This window comes from Nannobrachium achirus (assembly GCF_963921795.1).
Source record: "Nannobrachium achirus genome assembly, chromosome: 7".
Taxonomy (NCBI): domain Eukaryota; kingdom Metazoa; phylum Chordata; class Actinopteri; order Myctophiformes; family Myctophidae; genus Nannobrachium; species Nannobrachium achirus.
Window position 1 is genome coordinate 3,829,427 of NC_137816.1, and position 19,669 is coordinate 3,849,095.

General features: G+C 42.8%; 1 protein-coding gene across 1 annotated transcript; it reads left to right on the top strand.

Moving 5' to 3' along the window:
* Window positions 1–1,133: 1,133 nt before the first annotated feature.
* LOC308288064 (ZP domain-containing protein-like) lies at window positions 1,134–3,954 on the top strand (the record flags this gene model as incomplete). The annotated part of the gene is made up of 4 exons (XM_080729407.1): window positions 1,134–1,289; window positions 2,041–2,441; window positions 3,239–3,414; window positions 3,887–3,954. 4 exons carry the CDS (start codon window positions 1,134–1,136, stop codon window positions 3,952–3,954), a joined length of 801 nt encoding a protein of 266 aa, XP_080585533.1.
* Between the last annotated feature and the right edge of the window lie 15,715 nt (window positions 3,955–19,669).

The window sequence follows — 19,669 nt, forward strand, 5'->3', positions numbered from 1 at the left end:
TGACTGTACCAGCACAGGGACAGTTCATCCTGAGATGGACAGCATCACAGTCAGAGGTTGGAGAACATCACCCTGTCTGCTTTGTTGCTCAGACCAACAGGTCAGCTTTATTTAATTGATCTTCCTTTCTTTCTGTCTGTCTGTCTGTCTGTCTGTCTGTCTGTCTGCCCATTTTACTTTTCCTTTTGTCTTAGACTTATAGAGTATTATTTTCTGTGTCATTAGATCAGTTACAATATTACAGAGCATGATGATAAAAGCAATGTGTTATTTGTAGTAAGTAGTTCTCCCTGTTTGTGTTTCTATTGGGATCTACAAAATCTGTATAGCAGAGATCCTACCATATCATTGGCTGGATAAAGAAGAAAAATCACCACTGAGAAAATGTATTGATTGAAGACTTTATTAGAAGTTTGCATAGAAAAAAGTATGGTTACGGTACAGTTTCATGACGACGGTACAGTTCACTGGTACAAAGTCAACTAAAAGGAGATCCTAGGAAAGCACTTGACTTATTTACACTGGAAACCATTGAAGTATCTCATATAACATTGAATGACAGACGGATAGAAAACAGTACTATGCAGTACATATGCTCAGGAGAAAAATAAATAAATAAATAAATAAATAAATAGAAAATGTTAACTGAAATGTTTTGTAAACTCTAATCTTCATAGTGTTGTACCAGTAAACAAAGTATTACGTTTACTGGTACAGTACAGTTTACTGGGGGGGGGGGGGTCAAGTTATTGCTTCACTTCTTTTTAATAACTAAAATGAGTTTGTTTTCACAGTGCGGACAAATATCAGTCGGAGCTTCGCTGTGTCATCGTCTCTGTCTCAAATGGTGGGTGAAACGTAACACCTGTTTACTACTGCATCATATTTCAAATTCAGAAATCTGAAGTGGTGTGATGAGTTACATGTGTCATTGTTGTTATCTCCACCTGCAGCGACTACAACCATGGCCCCCACTACCACAGAACCACTGTCTCGTAAGTCTAACAAAATTATGATACTAAATCTAAAGCAAATGAACAACCTATGTGGGTTACCGGTATACTATTATCATCATGATCTTCTGGAAACCTTTAATTTCAGTGAAAGCCAATGTGATTTGCGATGAGACCGCCATGACAGTAGAGGTGAACAAATCCTCATTCCGGGGACTTGAAGGACATCTGCGACTCAATGATCCAAGCAACGTAGCCTGCAGCCTGGAAAGCCAACAAAACAGCACTCACATCATAGCAGTGATCCCCCTCAGTGGCTGTGGTACTGAGATTGAGGTAACGAAGTCATACCTGGATGCTAGTTGGTCACATCTGTTCTACTTTACACCTTTGTGCATTTACTAAAGGTTAGTTTTACACATAGTTATGTAATGGGGCTGTGGTACTAGAGAGCTGTGTTATATGTATTGTTCTGTTGCACTGCCTCTTTAAGGAATGTGATCTGTCTGTCTGTCTGTCTGTCTGTCTGTCTGTCTGTCTGTCTGTCTGTCTGTCTGTCTGTCTGTCTGTCTGTCTGTCTGTCTTCCTGCATGCCAGCATGCCAACCTGTCAGACACGCACGCACGCACGCACGCACGCACACACACACACACACACACACACACACACACACACACACACACACACACACACACACACACACACACACACACACACACAACACACACACACACACAGACACACAGACAAACACAGACACAGAGAGAGAGAGAGAGAGAGAGAGAGAGAAATGGACAACTACAAATAACAATGCAACAATGCTTATGCAATCAGGCTGCAAACAGACTCCAGTGTTCAACGTTGGTATCACTTTAATCCAAGTTGTTAGTTCATAACTACTGGATCAGACTAAACTCTTATAACTACTGGGTTAGACTGAAGTCTTATCTTCATAACTACTGGGTCAGACTAAACTCTTATCTTCACTGGGTTAGACTAAACTCTTACCTTCAGAACGACTGGGTCAGACTAAACTCCTATCTTCATAACCACTGGGTTAGACTAAACTAAAATCTCCTGCGTACAGGAGGATGACGAGAACCTCATCTTCAAAAATGCCATCACCACCGTTGACAACACCAGTGACGTCATCACCCGCACGCACCTGTTGGAGGTGGAGGTCTACTGCCAGTACCCCAAGACTGGCAACGTGACCCTGAGTTACAGCGTCCACAGAAACAACGTCACGGTCCAGGAGAAGGGCTTCGGTACGTTCACCTACCAGTTTGAGTTCTTTCACAGCCGGCGTTTCACCTCCATGATGGACCCCCGCTCCTATCCACTGGAGTACGACGTAGGGGACAAGATCTACATGGAGATAGAGGCCTCGTCTTCACTCAACAACACCGAACTGTTTGTGGTGTCCTGCAGAGCTGCGCCGTACGACAACCCCAGCTACCAACCAGCCTACTCCATCATAGAACATGGGTGAGTGCAGTTTACAACACAGCACACACGCATGCACACGCTTTAGTCTTTTTTTAAGCCATATTTAAGCTGTTTCAATAGGGGGGAGTGGAGATCATAGCCTGGTTATTTCTGGGTCTGAACAGCCTAGGAACCTCTGATTTAGGTTATTGTTATTATAGTATTAATGATATTTGAGCTTCCAGTTGAGTAAGTTACAAGCCAGGGGGAATACCACGTAACAGAATACAGCAACATTGTCACACAATGAATTCATTACTGCTTTAAATAATTTCTCTCACATAAATGCCTGCTTTTGTGTGTTCTAAACTGCACAAAAAATGTTATGTTTATGTAATTATACAATTATACTATTTGTTTTTTGTGAGAATATACACCACACTCTCTTAGCATCAATAGGTGTTTTGTTCTTGTTTCCAACCAGGTGTACCGTGGACAACACTGTTGAAGTTCTTTCACCACGCCATGAGAGACATTTCCAGTTTTCAATGGAGGCCTTCAAATTCATAGGATCACATGATCAGGTAAACAGGGTTTTTTGTATTTTTTTTTTTTTTTATGTTTCGGGGCTTTTGCCTTTAGTAGACTGACAGGAAATGGGGGAGAGATGGGGAGTGACGCGCAGCGACATCTGGTCGGGCTCGGGAATGGAACCAGCGACCCGCTGCAGGCTACACAGAGCCTATGTGGTATGCGGCTGGAACAGTGGACAGGGAACTGTTTAGCTCCAGTGATGGTACAATTATTTCCACAAAGAAACAAGGTTTTAAACTGTGTTTGTCTCAGGTGTACATCAGCTGTTCTGTTATGCTGTGTGAAGCCGGGAACCCCAACGCCAGATGTTCCAAGGGATGCATCAACTCCACTCAGTCTGCAGCCAACCACCGACGGAAGAGAGAGGCTGTCATTCAAACTGCAAGGCACTACATTTCCCAGGGTCCCCTGCGCTTGAGAAGGTCGTCTGAGATCACAGGTGACTCTGAAACCTTTCTCAAGTCTGTGAAAAAAAGTCAAAACGATGTCTCCCCGGGACTCAAACTAGTGAAGATCTACAAGCTCACAACACGTCGCCATGTAACATGTTGTGAGCTTGTAGATCGGCTATTTTCACTACTTCTTAAAAGTATTTTAAATGGGATTATTTATAAAATAAAAATACAAAACATAATGTGACGAATTTTGATTTTTGGGGGGGACTTTTTTGAAAATCTTTTGAAATAAACAAAATGTAGGAACGAAAGGGGTATTTACTCACAACCAATACATATTGGTCTGCGACCCACATGGGTCCTGACCCACTGTTGTTCTATTATGCATGATCTCACAGTGTTGTTGTTGTTGTTGTTGTTGTTGTGGTTTTCCCTCAGCTACCAGCCTGAACCTGAACCTGAACCTGGTCTTCATCGCGGGATGTCTTCTCACAGTGGTTGCTATGATCTGTGCAGTGGCCATCTACAAGGTCCAGAAGACGACAAGGGTGAAATATGAGCTGCTGCCATCTACTGAAGGTTAAGGCAGCAATGTGTGTGGTGTCTGACAAGCATAACGACTTCAGCTACACCGCCCCCTTCTGGTGGACCTCTAGTGTTGCCTCCGCACTATAGGGCCGCTGGGCAATTAACCCAACATAATATGTTTGGTTAATGTTCAATATATTATGTCGAAACAGATATATTGAACCAATTTATAACCACTTATAACCCATTAATCAAGGTGATGGGAAGATTGCAGATGCAAAAGTTTCTTTTTTTTCCTTTTTTTTTTGGTTAGACTGTGTGTTCTTCTGTATACTATAGACCAGTCGTTCCCAAACTGTTTTTATGATGTGGGTGGAACCATGAGATAAAGTGGTACTAAAATTGGCTTGAATGGATTGACTCTACATGGTTCTCATCGTGGTACCGCGCTAATCTTCTCTGTATCATTAACATTTTAGCCCAAAGACAGTGCCCCGTCGCCAACAAAGAGCATTTTGGTATTGCATCTGAAATGGCTTGGAATTAGAGACAGACAGATCATGAAATTTAAATATCCGAGTGGTTGTTTAGACTAAAACCTTATAAAACCGTATTATGGACCAATATGTATACAAAATATATATTTTTGAAAAGCATGGTGGGGGGGAATCATCTGAAACATAATTTTATACAATGTGTAGTGGGAGTCCCTGCTTCATCTCTATAGGAGATGATGCAAGAAGAAGGAAAAAGAAACCAAAAAAAAAACAAGAAGGCCCCTGATATAGAGGGTCTTACTCAAGATGTGAACCCTATTTGACTGGGCAATGAACCTGAGTGACATTTGACATAACGCATACATTATATTTGAGCAATGATCTGTAATAATGTAGAAACCTATAACTACTAATATATACTGTCTCTTTTTTACTAACTCTGATGATTTAATAAAAAAAAAAAGTGCTGAGCCCTCGTGGCAGGGCTCAGGTGAATGTTCAAATAAATTACCAAAGCATGCTTCTCTGTTTGTGACACTTTATTGGTACATTTTACTTATGTGTGACTGGGAATTCATGTTATAAGCATAACCATACATTTCAATATGCATGTATACTGCTGAACATAGAGAAAATGCATCCGTAGGAGACATTGCAACGCATTGCGAACTTGTAGATTGGCTATTTTTAAATGGCTGGCATAAAGGGTTGAAGTGGTTAATGTATGTTTTGTAATAATTATCAACATCTACAGTAAAGTAGCCTAACTCAAGTTTTAAAATAATCGTAGTGGAGTAAAAGTACAATATTAGCCTCTAAGATGCAATGGAGTTGAAGTAAACATATTGAAAATTGGAAATAGTAAAGTAAATAATAATAATACTAATATTCAAAGAGCTTTATTGGCATGAGAAAACATAATTTAACTCATCCTTGCCATGAGTGTGCAGACACAATCATAATATGTAAAATTCACAAACAATCAGGCTTCCAATTCAAGTAAGAAAGATCATTCTATCTAGACAGAGCATCCTGAATCACGTTTTGACAACATATAGTGTTGCATGGCTTCTTTTACTCGACAGGTCCTTGCTGGTAGCATGACTTTGTGATGACATGGGAAACCAGCCCTGTCCACTACTTTAGTACATTGAATGAATGAATGAATGAATGAATGAATGAATGAATAGTTTTATTTCGATAATCAGTGAGACATTACAAGTCATTTTTGTTTTCGTTTCTTTTTTTTTTAACCTTAACATTAAATGCACACTGTGGGGCAGCAGTGTTTTAAAAAACAGTTTGGTATGTTTGGTACCATGTTTGATGTTTACCTGGAATTTGTAGCCCACAGAAGCACCAAATAGTTTCTGATTAGACGTTGCTAAGCCAGGAAAGGCAAGAAGCGCACCACCTTGTAGTGTACATGCACTGCGGCGCAGTAGCTCAGCTAACAACACTGTAGTGTAGAGCTCAAGACCCTGGTGTTAGGTAGGAGAGTGTGGAGGGTTCCAGGAGTCCCGAGCTGGTGTTGGCTAGAGTCTAGACCACACTCTCGCATCGCAGACGTTGATACCAGGCCTGGAATTTGGACATTTTAGAGGCAAGGCCAACAAAAGACACTGGTGTCTACATGACAAGAAAGAGACACTGATGTCTACTGTATATATTGACAAGAAAGAGACAGAGGATTAAATGATACAGTCAGCTTTAGGGCATTAAGGCCACTGAGGCCTCAGGTCATTGGTTTGGGGGGCACAAGGCCAAACTAAGGGGCAACGGCGGCCATGGCCTTCATGGCCTCCATGAAATTCCTGCCCTGGTTGATACATTACTGATCGTGCACTTTTTAGTTGCTCTTGGTGGATGAGGGTCAGAGAACTGTAACCTATAATCATAACTCTCTCTCTCTCTCTCTCTCCAAATCTAAAGTGACAAAAACAAGGAAACAGCTAGGCCGATTATCCACTTTTAACCTCTTGAACCCCAGGAGTCCGCCTAAAATGTATGCCCAAATTGGAACCGTTGTGGACACAAAACTACAATGATTGTGGCTACTCTTGACCCACCAAATGTCAGCTAACCCCTGAAACCCCTGTTTGGTGCAACAGAGTCTGTTGGGTCTGTTGAACTTGCAGACCCAACAGACTCTGTTGCACCAAAAGTTTAATATAGTTCAACTTGAGACTTCTGATATTAAAATGAATTATTCCAAGAACTTTACTAGTCTTAAAACCGACTTTAGTGAGTGGAGAGTCAGAGTTTGGGATAGGAAAACTGCTAGAAGACTGAGGAGATATAATGTGATTAGTGACAACAGCAGTGCGATCATTATTATGTAAGTGATGTGAAGGAATTCTATTTGATAATGACAGGTATTTGATGTGAGACAGAGACAGAAGGATCAGCAATAAATGTATCTGTCCACAAGGGGGCAGAGATGAGACACGAAGCGGCAGGATCCACAAAATTATAGGATTAGCAGTGGAAGGTGTCTCTCGTTGTCTGATTTGGAACATGCCGCGATACATATCATGGTTTATAACACATGGGTGTTATTACAGTTGATAAAGCTTTTAATTTTGTATTCCTGTCCTGTGTGTGGGTGATATAAAAAAAAAAAAAAAAAAAAAAAAAAAAACTTTAGTGGTTGAGGTGTTTGAGCAGTGAGTGAGTGCATCTACCACATGGGTGGATGCCACACAACTCTTCCCTCAGCCAGTTGGAGCTGGTACCTGGTGATCTATAAAGTGATTTAACCACAGAGTCTCTAATGTTCATTCCTCTCGTAAAGCAAAACCTTGGTGGTGACATAGCTATATTTTTCAAATGAGGATCACATTTCAAAATATTTTTATATATATTATATATATTTTAATAGTTTTTCAATGTTTGGTAATGATATTTTTTATAGCTTGGGATCAATGTTACAGCCCTCAGGATTGAGTAGCTGTTAACAGGTGACAAGTCCTGTATTGTACAGGGAGAATATATAGACAGGAGACGTTAATGTTGTTCTTCAAAGCAGGCTGTAGTCTGTCTGTTTATTCACAGAAATCTTAATCACTTTTCTTTCTCTTCTTTAAACTCAATAATCACTCAAATCACAATAATCAAACATCCATAATAATTCCATATTTCACAATTCTCAATAACTGTTACTGTTAGAATATCATTGTTACACATTGGTCTCTTTTCTGTTGTCATATTTCACCAAAAACACTGTTTACAAAAAGTTATGTAGTGTAGCTTTAATCTGCATGTGCTCTGAAACACACTCTACTTAATACTGCTTTTTAACCAGTCTCTTAATTTCCCAGTAAATACTGTAATACTGTTTGTAATGTAACATTGTTTTTAAACCTTGTATTGTTTATATTTCACAGTCTTACTGCATACAGAACGTTTTTTATAAAGAATATCAAAATACTTTTACCCAAAACCATTACAACAGTTACTATAATCATATGTACAATATAACACCATTTCCTATGCTAAACTGTGGAGCTAAGGCACAAATGTCAGGGAGCTGCCGTTTTTACAGAAAATAAACAAGGCCTCCATTTTGTAGGATCACAGTCAGTCACTGCACATTTCCCAGTCTCAAACTTCACCAAAACACAATATCTCTGTATCAGTCTTACAGTTAACAAAATAAGAAAGGCTTATGAGTCCTTTGCTATAAGTTGTGATGGTTTTGCACATATTACTAACCTGTATTGTACAGGGAGAATATATAGACAGGAGACGTTAATGTTGTTCTTCAAAGCAGGCTGTAGTCTGTCTGAAGGACGGAAGCCTCACAGGTCTATAATACCTCACAATCCCTGCTCACCCTAGGCGAGACTCCCCCTGGTGGCGGGACTAAGTAATTAGTATTACTGTAGTTTCAACACAAAACACTATCTGGATTTGGCCTTTTTCAGTAGAAATACACAAAGTAAAATAAATACAAAATTACAATTGTGCACATACACTTGTAGGTGTCACACACTCCCCAACAAAAAATAAAATGGCTCCTGACATTTTACCATTCAAAAATACTCCACAAGACCCAAAATAACAAACTTTAGTGCAAATTCTTAACCCTCTAAGAATAGGTTGGCATGTTCTGGTATACTTGATAGGGGAAAGGGGATGGCCAATATGGTGATGGGATGGAATAAGGGGTTGGGATTGGATAGTGTGTGAAAGGGTACATTTGCATTCCCCAATGTGTCATCTGTGGTCCATAAACCTCTGCACTACTCACTGAAGGGTGTCCCTGAACTGAAGGCTGGCCTAAAGTATCGTAAGTGAGACGTGTTGCTGGCCTCCTATCCCTAATGGACCTTCTAGGTGTGTGATCATTAGAATTAGGGGTCAGGCGAGGTCTCTCTGGAACCTCTTCTGGATCAGGCTCCTCCGCTTCACCTTCACTCGCTAGGGAAGGTGTGTGGCTGACTCTCGGCTCTTCATTTCCATCATGTTCCTCCTCTTCCATATCACTGTTAGGCTCAATGCTCTGGTTATCACCATACTGTTCCTGTTCTGTTTCTCTCTGTTCTGTGGGTGCAGCATCCATTCTGTTTCCACTTCTCAGATTATATCTTAGCTCATAGTAGGTTTTTCCATCTTCATCAGAACTTGATTCACTGTCAGGTTGTGGTTCTGTCTCTCTGTGAGGTGTATTGGGACCTCTCCTCTTCTTTGACTTTGCTTTTTCTGTCTCTGCAGGTAGATCAACAGGTAGGTCATTGACAAGATGCAATAAGTTGCGGTGTAGGATACGTGACTTGTTCCTATCCGTTTCTTTGACCACCTTGTAGACTGGATTGTCGTTGATCTGTTCTTTGACAACATAGATGGAGTCCTCCCAATATGCCCTCAACTTTCCAGGACCACCCCTTTGGTTCAGGTTGCGTACGAGCACTCGATCACCTGGTTGCAACACTACTCCTCTTGTGTGCTGGTCATAGTACTTTTTGCCACGATCACTTGACTTTTTGCTGTTCTCTGATGCTATGCGGTACGCTTCAGTCATGCGTTTTGCCCATTTCTCAGCATAGCCCCTTGCTGTCTGGGGTTCTTCACTGGTAACCATCCGAAATAGCAAGTCTATTGGCAACCTTGGGTGTCTACCAAAAAGCAAGAAGAAAGGTGAATAACCAGTCGCTTCATGGCGTGTGCTATTGTATGCATGTACAATCTGGGGAAGATACTCTTTCCAATTTTCCTTCTTTTCCTCACTCAGGGTTCGCAGCATCTGGAGTATCGTACGGTTAAACCGTTCAGCCGGATTACCCTGGGGGTGGTAGGGGGTAGTTCGGGAGTGTCCCACTGCGCTCATCTGCTGTAGGGTCCGGAAGAGGTCATTCTCGAACTCCCGCCCCTGATCGTGGTGGAGCTTAGACATGTAACCATACTTAGGGATGTACTCGTTAAAGATCTTCTCCGCCGCCGTTTTCCCAGACTTGTTGCGGGTCGGATAAGCCTGTGCATATCTGGTAAAGTGGTCTACCACAACAAGAATGTATTGGTATCCTCCTTTACTTGGTTCCAAGTGCATATAGTCAATGGATACAAGCTCAAGTGGTGAGCTGGTGGTTATGCTACCCATTGGTGCTCGTATGTGGGTCACTGGCTTCTTTTGCTTAATGCATTGGCACTGTCTGGTGACATAGGTCTCAATCTCACGCCTCATATAGGGCCAATAAAATCTCTGTCTCGCCAAGTTGAGAACTCTTTCGGTGCCGACATGGCCCATATCATTGTGCAAGTGCTTGAGGACTAGGGGTTTGAAGCTGGCGGGCAAGACTAGTTGACGCCTCTCTGCTGTCTTACGATAGAGAATCCCATTTTCAATGTGAAGCCTTGTCCACTCGTGCATCATTTTCTTTCCAATGCCCTTCACACTCCGCTTCATGTCCTCTGTCAGTGTTTGGTTTGACTCTTTCATTTTCAGAATCTCTCCGATCACTGGATCAGTTCTCTGAGCTTGCTGCAGTTCCGCAAGATCAATAGGTGTCACAGCTTCTCTGCTGCTTGGTTCAGACTGGGCACTCTGTGCTAGAGCCAGGGAAGCAATCCAGGCAACATCTCCGCTCTCACCTGCCCTGCAACCTCCCCATGTAGCAGTGACAGCTTCTCTGGGCAGTTCCTGTGTACACTCAGTGACATACTTGTTGATGTCTAGGGGGCATCTGGACAGTGTATCTGCGTCACCATTTGCTTTGCCAGGTCTGTACTTTATGTCAAATCTAAAATCTGACAGTTCACCCACCCACCTGTACCCAACTGCGTTCAACTTAGCTGTACTCATGACATACGTTAAGGGATTATTGTCTGTATAGATGGTAAAATGTGGGGCATAGTATAAGTAATCCCTAAATTTCTCACAGACGGCCCACTTTAGAGCGAGAAATTCTAGTTTGCCTGAGTGCAGTCTGTAGTTTCTTTCAGCTGGGTTGAGGGTTCTTGAGCCATAGCCAATTACTCTGAGCCTCCCATTCTGGCGTTGGTACAGGACGGCTCCAAGTCCCTTATCGGATGCATCCGTGTGGAGCACAAAAGGCAACTCAAAGTCTGGGTAAGCGAGAATAGGGGGGTTCACTAGCTGGTCTAATAGCTTGCACAGGGTCTCTTGGTGCTGCTCAGTCCATTCGACTGGAGTTCGTGATGGCAACTGGGCACCCTTGCCCTTCTGAGTCTTGCGCCTCTCCTGAGACTGCTGTTCTGGGTTTCTCTTTTGTTGCAAGAGCTCATAGATGGGTTTTGCCACTCTGGAGAAATCTTGGACATAGGAACGATAGTAGCTCAGAAATCCAGCTATCCTTCGAACATCTCCAATCGTGGTTGGTGTTTCGTTCTTCAGGGCGTGCACCGCCTCCAAGTCTTTAGGGTCAATGCGGATGCCCTCGGCTGAAACCAACCGGCAACGTATCTCACTTCATGCTTAAACAGGTCACACTTTGTGGGCCTGAGTTTCACTCCGTGACTCTGCAGAGCTTTAAGGACTTTCCTCAGCCCTTCCATGTGGTCCTCAAACGTCTTGGCATAGCACAGTATGTCGTCTAAATAAGGGATACAACACTCATCCCTCAGGGGAGCGAGCATCTCTTCCATACTACGTTGGAACGCAGCAGGTGCGTTGGTCAGCCCGAACGGTATCCGCACCCATTCGAACAGACCCCAAGGGGTGATGAAAGCGGTCAGGTGGCGTGACCCCTCTGCAATGAACCCCTGGTGGTACGCCTTCCCCTGATCGAGAATGGAAAACCAGCTGTACCCTCCCAAGGTGTCTGTGAGATCTTGAATTCTTGGTAAGGGGTGGCGGTCTGGGACTGTGCGCTGGTTCAGGAGACGGTAATCAATGCAGAGTCTGAGTGTGCCATCTTTCTTCCGCACGCAGATGACAGGTGCTGAGTAAGGGGACTTAGACTTTATGATCCACCCTCTGGCAAGAAGATCCTCAATATACTCCTTTACCTCCTTGTATAGGGGTTTGGGGATAGAGGCATAGGACTTCTGGACAGGGTTATGGTCACTGAGTGTGATAGACATTTCTAAGCTGGTTATACACCCCATGTCATTGTCATCTCGTGCGAACGCTGCTGACTCCTCTCGTAGCAGTTCCTTTGCAACTTTCTGCTGCTCTTCACTTAAGTGGCTTACATCAACTGGTGGGTCCCACCTCTCTGCCACACAACCACTGTTTCCCTGCTGAGTCTTAGGGACCTCCTGACTGCCACTGGACTTCAGTCCCTCCTCATCAGTCTGTATAATCTTAACTACTGGCTCAATGCTTCCGAGCACTGTTCTGCAGGACAGGGTCACTTCATGTTTTGTGTGGTTACCAATGGGGACTCTTACATAGGGGACTTTTGCCTGATTGATTGCTATAAGGCTGTCTCCAACATCCAGCTGTTGTAACTGTGGGTTGTTCTCAGTGGGTTCAAAGAGCACAAGTGGGTTAGACGTGTCAAAGGGGGATGGGACTCTACACTTAACATGTCTGACCTGACCTGCTGGAATAACTACATCATGCAGTCCCACTCTCAACACACTTCGACTGACTTTCTCCTCGTTGGTGAGTTTGGTCTGAACGAAACTGACTAATGCACTGGCTTTATCGTCCTGGAGGTTCATCGCACCCTGGAGGAGGCTCACAAGGGTAGGTATGAGGTCAGCACCACCCTCTGGTCCCAGTATCAGCTGCTCAATAACATTGAAACCGATCAGGGGGCGGTCCATGGGCACACTACTGACCAGGAAGGGCACTTGTATAGTCAGACTGGGGTCACTGTTGTCAGGGAGACTCACCATCACTCCTACCCAGCCGTCATATGGTAACGGTTTCCCATTGACAGCCAGCACATTGAGAGGCTGTCGTCCAATCAGTTCAGCCAATGGACGCACTTTGTAATCAGGGAGATAAGTCTTTACCCACTGACGATCGAGGAGACTCACTTGGGCACCTGTGTCGAATAAACAGTCTACTGCATAACTGTTAATGTAGCACTTGATATTACATTTCCTCCCAACTAACTGGGCCACTCTCTCTCGGATCTCAGTCTCTTTGTTCATGGGTGAGGGGGTCACAAAGTTAGTTTTCACATGGGCATGATTTTCATGTGGCAGCTCTGCCTCTGTGGAGCATTGCTGTTCACTGCTGCTTAGGGCATGGGCATCAGCAGAGGAATGACTAGCGTTTTTGGTCTGTCCCCTTTTAAGACATCCTATTGCCCTATGACCTGTTTCCCCACATACAAAACAATGGTTACATGAGTTTGATGAGCCTTTCTCGATACAATTAGGACATCCGTACTGCCTTGCTATGGGTTTGGGCTTTGGCTTGGGATGGTCACACTGACAGGGTTGTTCTGGGGTCTTAACAGCTGTGAGGGCCTCAACCAATTTTGTTAAAGCATCAACCTTGGCATTCAGTTCCTCAATCACATTACTTTTACTCTTTGTCTTGCTTTCCGGTTGTTTTTCAGTGTCATTATTCTCAAGTTGAGCACTGTGGGCATGTGTTACTTTTGAGCGAGGGCCATGTCCCAGTCTTCGCTGTCTCTCACTTTCTTCACTGCAAACTTTGTTCACCTGCCTTATCAGGGACTCATCTGACACCACATAATCAGACAAAAGGGGTTTGAGTTCAGTGCGGATGTCACTGTATTTGGGGAGAAGGCCCTGGTGAACTGTACGTAAAAACACATTCTGGACTGTGCGGGGCTCATATTCAATGTCCATGTTACCCTGTTTAGATGCAAACATGACTTTCTGCTTCAATCCGATCATCCTGTACAGAAATTGTTGGGGACTCTCATGCTCATCCTGCTTAGTGCTCATTAACTCCTGAAATAACTCACTTCCACTCTTTTCACTCAAGTGTGAACGCATGAAGCTCTTGAGCTCACTAAGGGTTAAGTCATCCTTGTTAATTAGCATGTCCTTAAACTGTCCTGGCTTGACAATGCGTAGAACACCCTGGATGATTTCACTCTGTGAATGCTTTGCCTTCAGCCCCTCGTCAATCTGCTTGCATAGCCCATGGTAGCTGATGTCTGATGTACTGTCTCCCACCTGACCCCCATAGATTTTGAATTCTTTACGTTGCAGAAAGGATAAGTCTCTAAGAGAAACCATGCTGTCAGGCCGGCTGTGTGCTGGGTTTGTAGTGCTATGGTCCTGAGCTAATGTGTCTGCACTCAGATTTGACTGTGGTGAAACAGTGGAGGTAGGTGTGTGTTGAGCTGGTGTCAGTGTAGTCCTACATTCAGCTAATTTCTTGCCCAAAGCCTGGTAATTATCCAATAACATTTGGTACTCAACCGCCTGTGGATCAGCAGAATCAGTGGGAGATGTATCGGCTATCTTACCCCCTGTATTAATTACTTTAGCAGGTGTAGGTGTTGTAAAACGAAGAGTAATGATCTCATTAACAACATCTCTCAAAGCCAGTAAATGTGAAAAACCCTGATCCTCAGAATCAACCAGTGTTTTACAATTCAAATAAGTACAGATATAATCAAAACAACTCTCCTCATCACCTTTAGTTACTGTTGATGAGTCGACATCTGGTACTGGTGTGATTTTCTCAACAACTTCAAACAGCTCCTCCGCTGTCAATTTGTGAAGCCGTTTCTTTATCTTCCATGTCAGCTCTTTCCTAGCTTCCATGTTTAGTCTTCATCCAGCGGCTCTGGACAGAACAGTTCGTATTGTCTTCGTCCAGCGGCTCTGGACAGGATACAGTTCGTAGTCTTCGTCCAGCGGCTCTGGACAGGAAACAGTTCAAGTAGTCTTCGTCCAGCGGCTCTGGACAGAAACAGTTCAGTAGTCTTCGTCCAGCGGCTCTGGACAGGATACAGTTCGTAGTCTTCGTCCAGCGGCTCTGGACAAAACACAGTTCAAATACTAGTGGGTGAGACGTGCTGCACTCCTCCAGCTGGGGTCCCTCTCACACGCAGTGGTCCCGTAGCTGCCTCAGTCGCACGTCTGCCGCTCCAGCACCCTGGCTCTGTGATGTTGGACGAGCTGTGCTGCACTCCTCCAGCTAGGGTCCCTCTCACGCCGTGGTCCGTAGCTGCCTCAGTCGCACAACCGTCACTCCACCCGACCGGTACTGTGAGGTCCTAGGTTCGTGGGTTAAAGATGAGCATCCTCTCTGGTTTGGTGATGTTCATCTCAGCAGTGCCTCCAGAAATCTGTTACAGCCCTCAGGATTGAGTAGCTGTTAACAGGTGACAAGTCCTGTATTGTACAGGGAGAATATATAGACAGGCGACGTTAATGTTGTTCTTCAAAGCAGGCTGTAGTCTGTCTGTTTATTCACAGAAATCTTAATCACTTTTCTTTCTCTTCTTTAAACTCAATAATCACTCAAATCACAATAATCAAACATCCATAATAATTCCATATTTCACAATTCTCAATAACTGTTACTGTTAGAATATCATTGTTACACATTGGTCTCTTTTCTGTTGTCATATTTCACCAAAAACACTGTTTACAAAAAGTTATGTAGTGTAGCTTTAATCTGCATGTGCTCTGAAACACACTCTACTTAATACTGCTTTTTAACCAGTCTCTTAATTTCCCAGTAAATACTGTACTGTTTGTAATGTAACATTGTTTTTAAACCTTGTATTGTTTATATTTCACAGTCTTACTGCATACAGAACGTTTTTTATAAAGAATATCAAAATACTTTTACCCAAAACCATTACAACAGTTACTATAATCATATGTACAATATAACACCATTTCCTATGCTAAACTGTGGAGCTAAGGCACAAATGTCAGGGAGCTGCCGTTTTTACAGAAAATAAACAAGGCCTCCATTTTGTAGGATCACAGTCAGTCACTGCACATTTCCCAGTCTCAAACTTCACCAAAACACAATATCTCTGTATCAGTCTTACAGTTAACAAAATAAGAAAGGCTTATGAGTCCTTTGCTATAAGTTGTGATGGTTTTGCACATATTACTAACCTGTATTGTACAGGGAGAATATATAGACAGGAGACGTTAATGTTGTTCTTCAAAGCAGGCTGTAGTCTGTCTGAAGGACGGAAGCCTCACAGGTCTATAATACCTCACAATCCCTGCTCACCCTAGGCGAGACTCCCCCTGGTGGCGGGACTAAGTAATTAGTATTACTGTAGTTTCAACACAAAACACTATCTGGATTTGGCCTTTTTCAGTAGAAATACACAAAGTAAAATAAATACAAAATTACAATTGTGCACATACACTTGTAGGTGTCACATATTGTACTTTTTTTTTTTTTTTTTTTTTTTCAGAGAGTTTCAGAGTGGGATGTGTGTTGTTAATATACTGCCTGAACTCAACCAGTTCACCTTCTGAACCAACAAATACCATATGTCGTCAATGTATCGTTTCCAAAAAAATCACCTTATTTAGGAGGGAGGAGGCAGTTCTGTTCTGAATGAACTTGGATTCCCAGTGACCCATGAATAAGTTTGCATAATTGGGTGCAAAGGTTGAACCCATGGCCATGCCTTGGGTCTGGATGTAAAACTTGTTATCAAACTTGAAATGATTTGATTTCAAAATGAAATGTGCTGTGCATCCACGGCGTCAGTTTGGCAACAAGATGGACCGGAGAGACGAGGTCTGTGCATGGGTCTGTGTCATCCTGAGGGAACCCACGGCAAAACACTGCCCCCTGGAGGTGGTCCTGGAAACTACAGGCACCAGAATCCCTCTCATAGCAGGTAACCAAACTACAGAATCCCTTTCATAGCAGGTAACTAAACTACAGTTATAGCTATTTAACACTGAAGAAACACTATATAGCAATGATTACTATCACAATATAGAGCTATTTAACACTGTTACTGAACAAACACTCTATAGCAATGATTACTGTCACAATATAGAGCTGTTTAACCCTGTTACTGAACAAACACTCTATTGCAATTATTACTATCACAATATAGAGCTATTTAACACTGTTACTGAACACTATGATTACTGTCACAATATAGAGATATTTAACACTGTTACTGAACAAACACTATAGCAATGATTACTGTCACAATATAGAGATGTTTAACACTGTTACTGCACAAACACCAGTAAGACTCCCTATTTGGGAGATAAGCGACCGCCAGGTCGCATACACAAACTTTGGCAATGTTAGCCAATCAGGAGGGAATATGGGAAATGGGACAGATCCATGTTGATGACATGACTTTAGATATACTGTGTACCACTTTGCCTGATTTTAGGGCAAACTCTGTAGGAGCGTCCAAAAATGTGTCTTGCAGGAATCGAGGGGTGGAGGTTGTGGTTTGGCAGCCAAGGAGTGTGTCTGCGAAGGTTGGCATGAATAAGGGCAACGGTGGCGGAGATATGAGTAGGGGAAAAGTGTGACGTGACGTGTGGCGGACAGACAGCCGGTGGAGGTTTTAGATTCTACCTTTTCCTGTTGGCCCTTCTGACACCAGGGAACAGCAAACTGATCATCCATCCATTCGATTAATTAACCACTTATTAATTAAACTCATCTATTATTCATTGCATTCCTCAATTTATTCAGTTCTTACTTTACTACACTCAGAATATGGTGCGTCGCTTCAGTACTCTACTCCACCTGAGGACGATTCTACGAGTGTCTTCTAAACCAGTTTTCTGAAAAATGTATGTTTCTAGGATGAGTGCTTCTCAAACCATTTCATGTCAAGGACCCCTAAAATTACATGTATTTGACCACAAACACCCATCTCTAAATATTTTGTTCCAGGGACCCCGAGATAGAAAGATTTGAGTTACAAATGTTAAATAAAGAAATATATATTCAAAGATTCGCACTCCCTGCGCTCCCTTTTCCTGCGCTCCCTTTCCAATGCACCAGGCTGAAGTTTGTCCCTCGGTTGCACCAGTAGTAGAGCATAGAAATACAGAAACTAGATCCAGGCATAGAAAACGGCCAAAAAAGTGATCCCACCTCCATTATTGTTTATGTGTGCTCAAGATTTGAGACTAGCGTTACGGGAGCTTCTGCTACGGTACACACCCGCGCCACCCCTCATCTGTCCAGACAGACTCTGCCGCAGAAAGAACAAACCGGCGGGAAAATAGTTAAAATGTAAAGTGACACAGATGTTTTCCAGGTCTTAATTAACAACTTATTATTCATTGCATTCCTCAATTTATTCAGTTCATACTTTACTACACTATGGTACATCACTGTTGGGGTGAAACTGCATTGTATTTCCATTCATGTTTGTGTTGTATCAATGCCCTCATTCAGTGGTACTCAAACCTTTTCTATATCAAGGACCCCCAAATTGACATGTGGACCCCCCTCGGAGGATATTTCCTCCAACAACCAGCTAACTGTGGATGGATGCCCACTTATAATCTCCACTCATGTGGTGCATTTATTTGATTTGTTCTGCCAACTTTTAAAGATGGGTAGTGATGGGGCTCAAATCCCGAGCCATTACAAACTGGATAACACATTTGTTGCAACCTGGTATCAATAAGCATTTGGGCTTGTCGTCGAGCCTGTTATCGAGCATAGCAGCCCTTTATTTCATGTTTAAATCATCAAGACGAGGCAGTGAAGAACTAATCACCCACGCTGGCACAAACATGTCGGCCTAAAAGTGTATTGATACCTGCCAACAAGGTCTGTTAGAAAAGTACTGTATTTAGAAGGCCCTAAAATGTGATACAAGTGATACTATTTGGTTAAATAAAATATGCATTTTCTATTTATAAAGAGCTGAAAATACATGGAGATTCTCTAGTAATTATTACCGTTCACATGCGACCAAACGATATCATTTGCCAGGTGGCAGTATGTGACATTTCTCACCTACCGCTGTGTCATGTGGCTGTTAAGTGACATTCCTCATTTGGCTGTGCATCAATCAGATTAGTTTTTTAATTTAAAAGAACCCCAGCTGTCAGGGTAGATTTATGACGACTAGAGTTAGAGACAGACTTCCTGAAAGTAAGAAGTGTGTGTGTGTGTGTGTGTGTGTGTGTGTGTGTGTGTGTGTGTGTGTGTGTGTGTGTGTGTGTGTGTGTGTGTGTGTGTGTCTGTGTGTGTGTGTGTGTGTGTGTGTGTGTGTGTGTGTGTGTCCAAGCCAACAGGAACAAGCAGAATACAACAACAACATTAATTCATCAACCCACAATGACAGCTTGACTTCATAATTATCTGTGGTTTCTTCCTCTGTTTTCAAAGTTCACATGCCACCAAAGAACACATGGTGTGACTTATTTATCTGTGCCAGCTTCCTTCTATACTATCCCACCAGTTAACATCACTTATAATCTATTATTTTAAACAGGTAAGAGTTCTAATGTATTATCTTTGTACAGTTAGCCGTTATAATGTATTATTTTATACAGGTAAAGGAAAACAGCTAAGGCAAAACTGGTCTGTCATTGTGGATTCTTGAAAATCTCTCTCTCTCTCTCTCTCTCTCTATCTCTCTCTCTCTTTCTCTCTCTCTCTCTCTCACACACACACACACACACACACACACACACACACACACACACACACACACACACACACACACACACACACACACACACACACACACAGTGATTGCTATTGGTCAGTTGGTTTTGACCAGTGATCCTAACCCTAACCCAGGGGTTGACACTAAGGTCTCAGAGGCACTTGCCCATCGGGCAAGTACAGGTCATGGTCTTCTTGCCCGAAGGTAATGCCCACTTGCCCGAAAAGTAAATCGTCCGTTATAAAATGATAGGTACGATTTTAATTACCGCTCAATTTGAC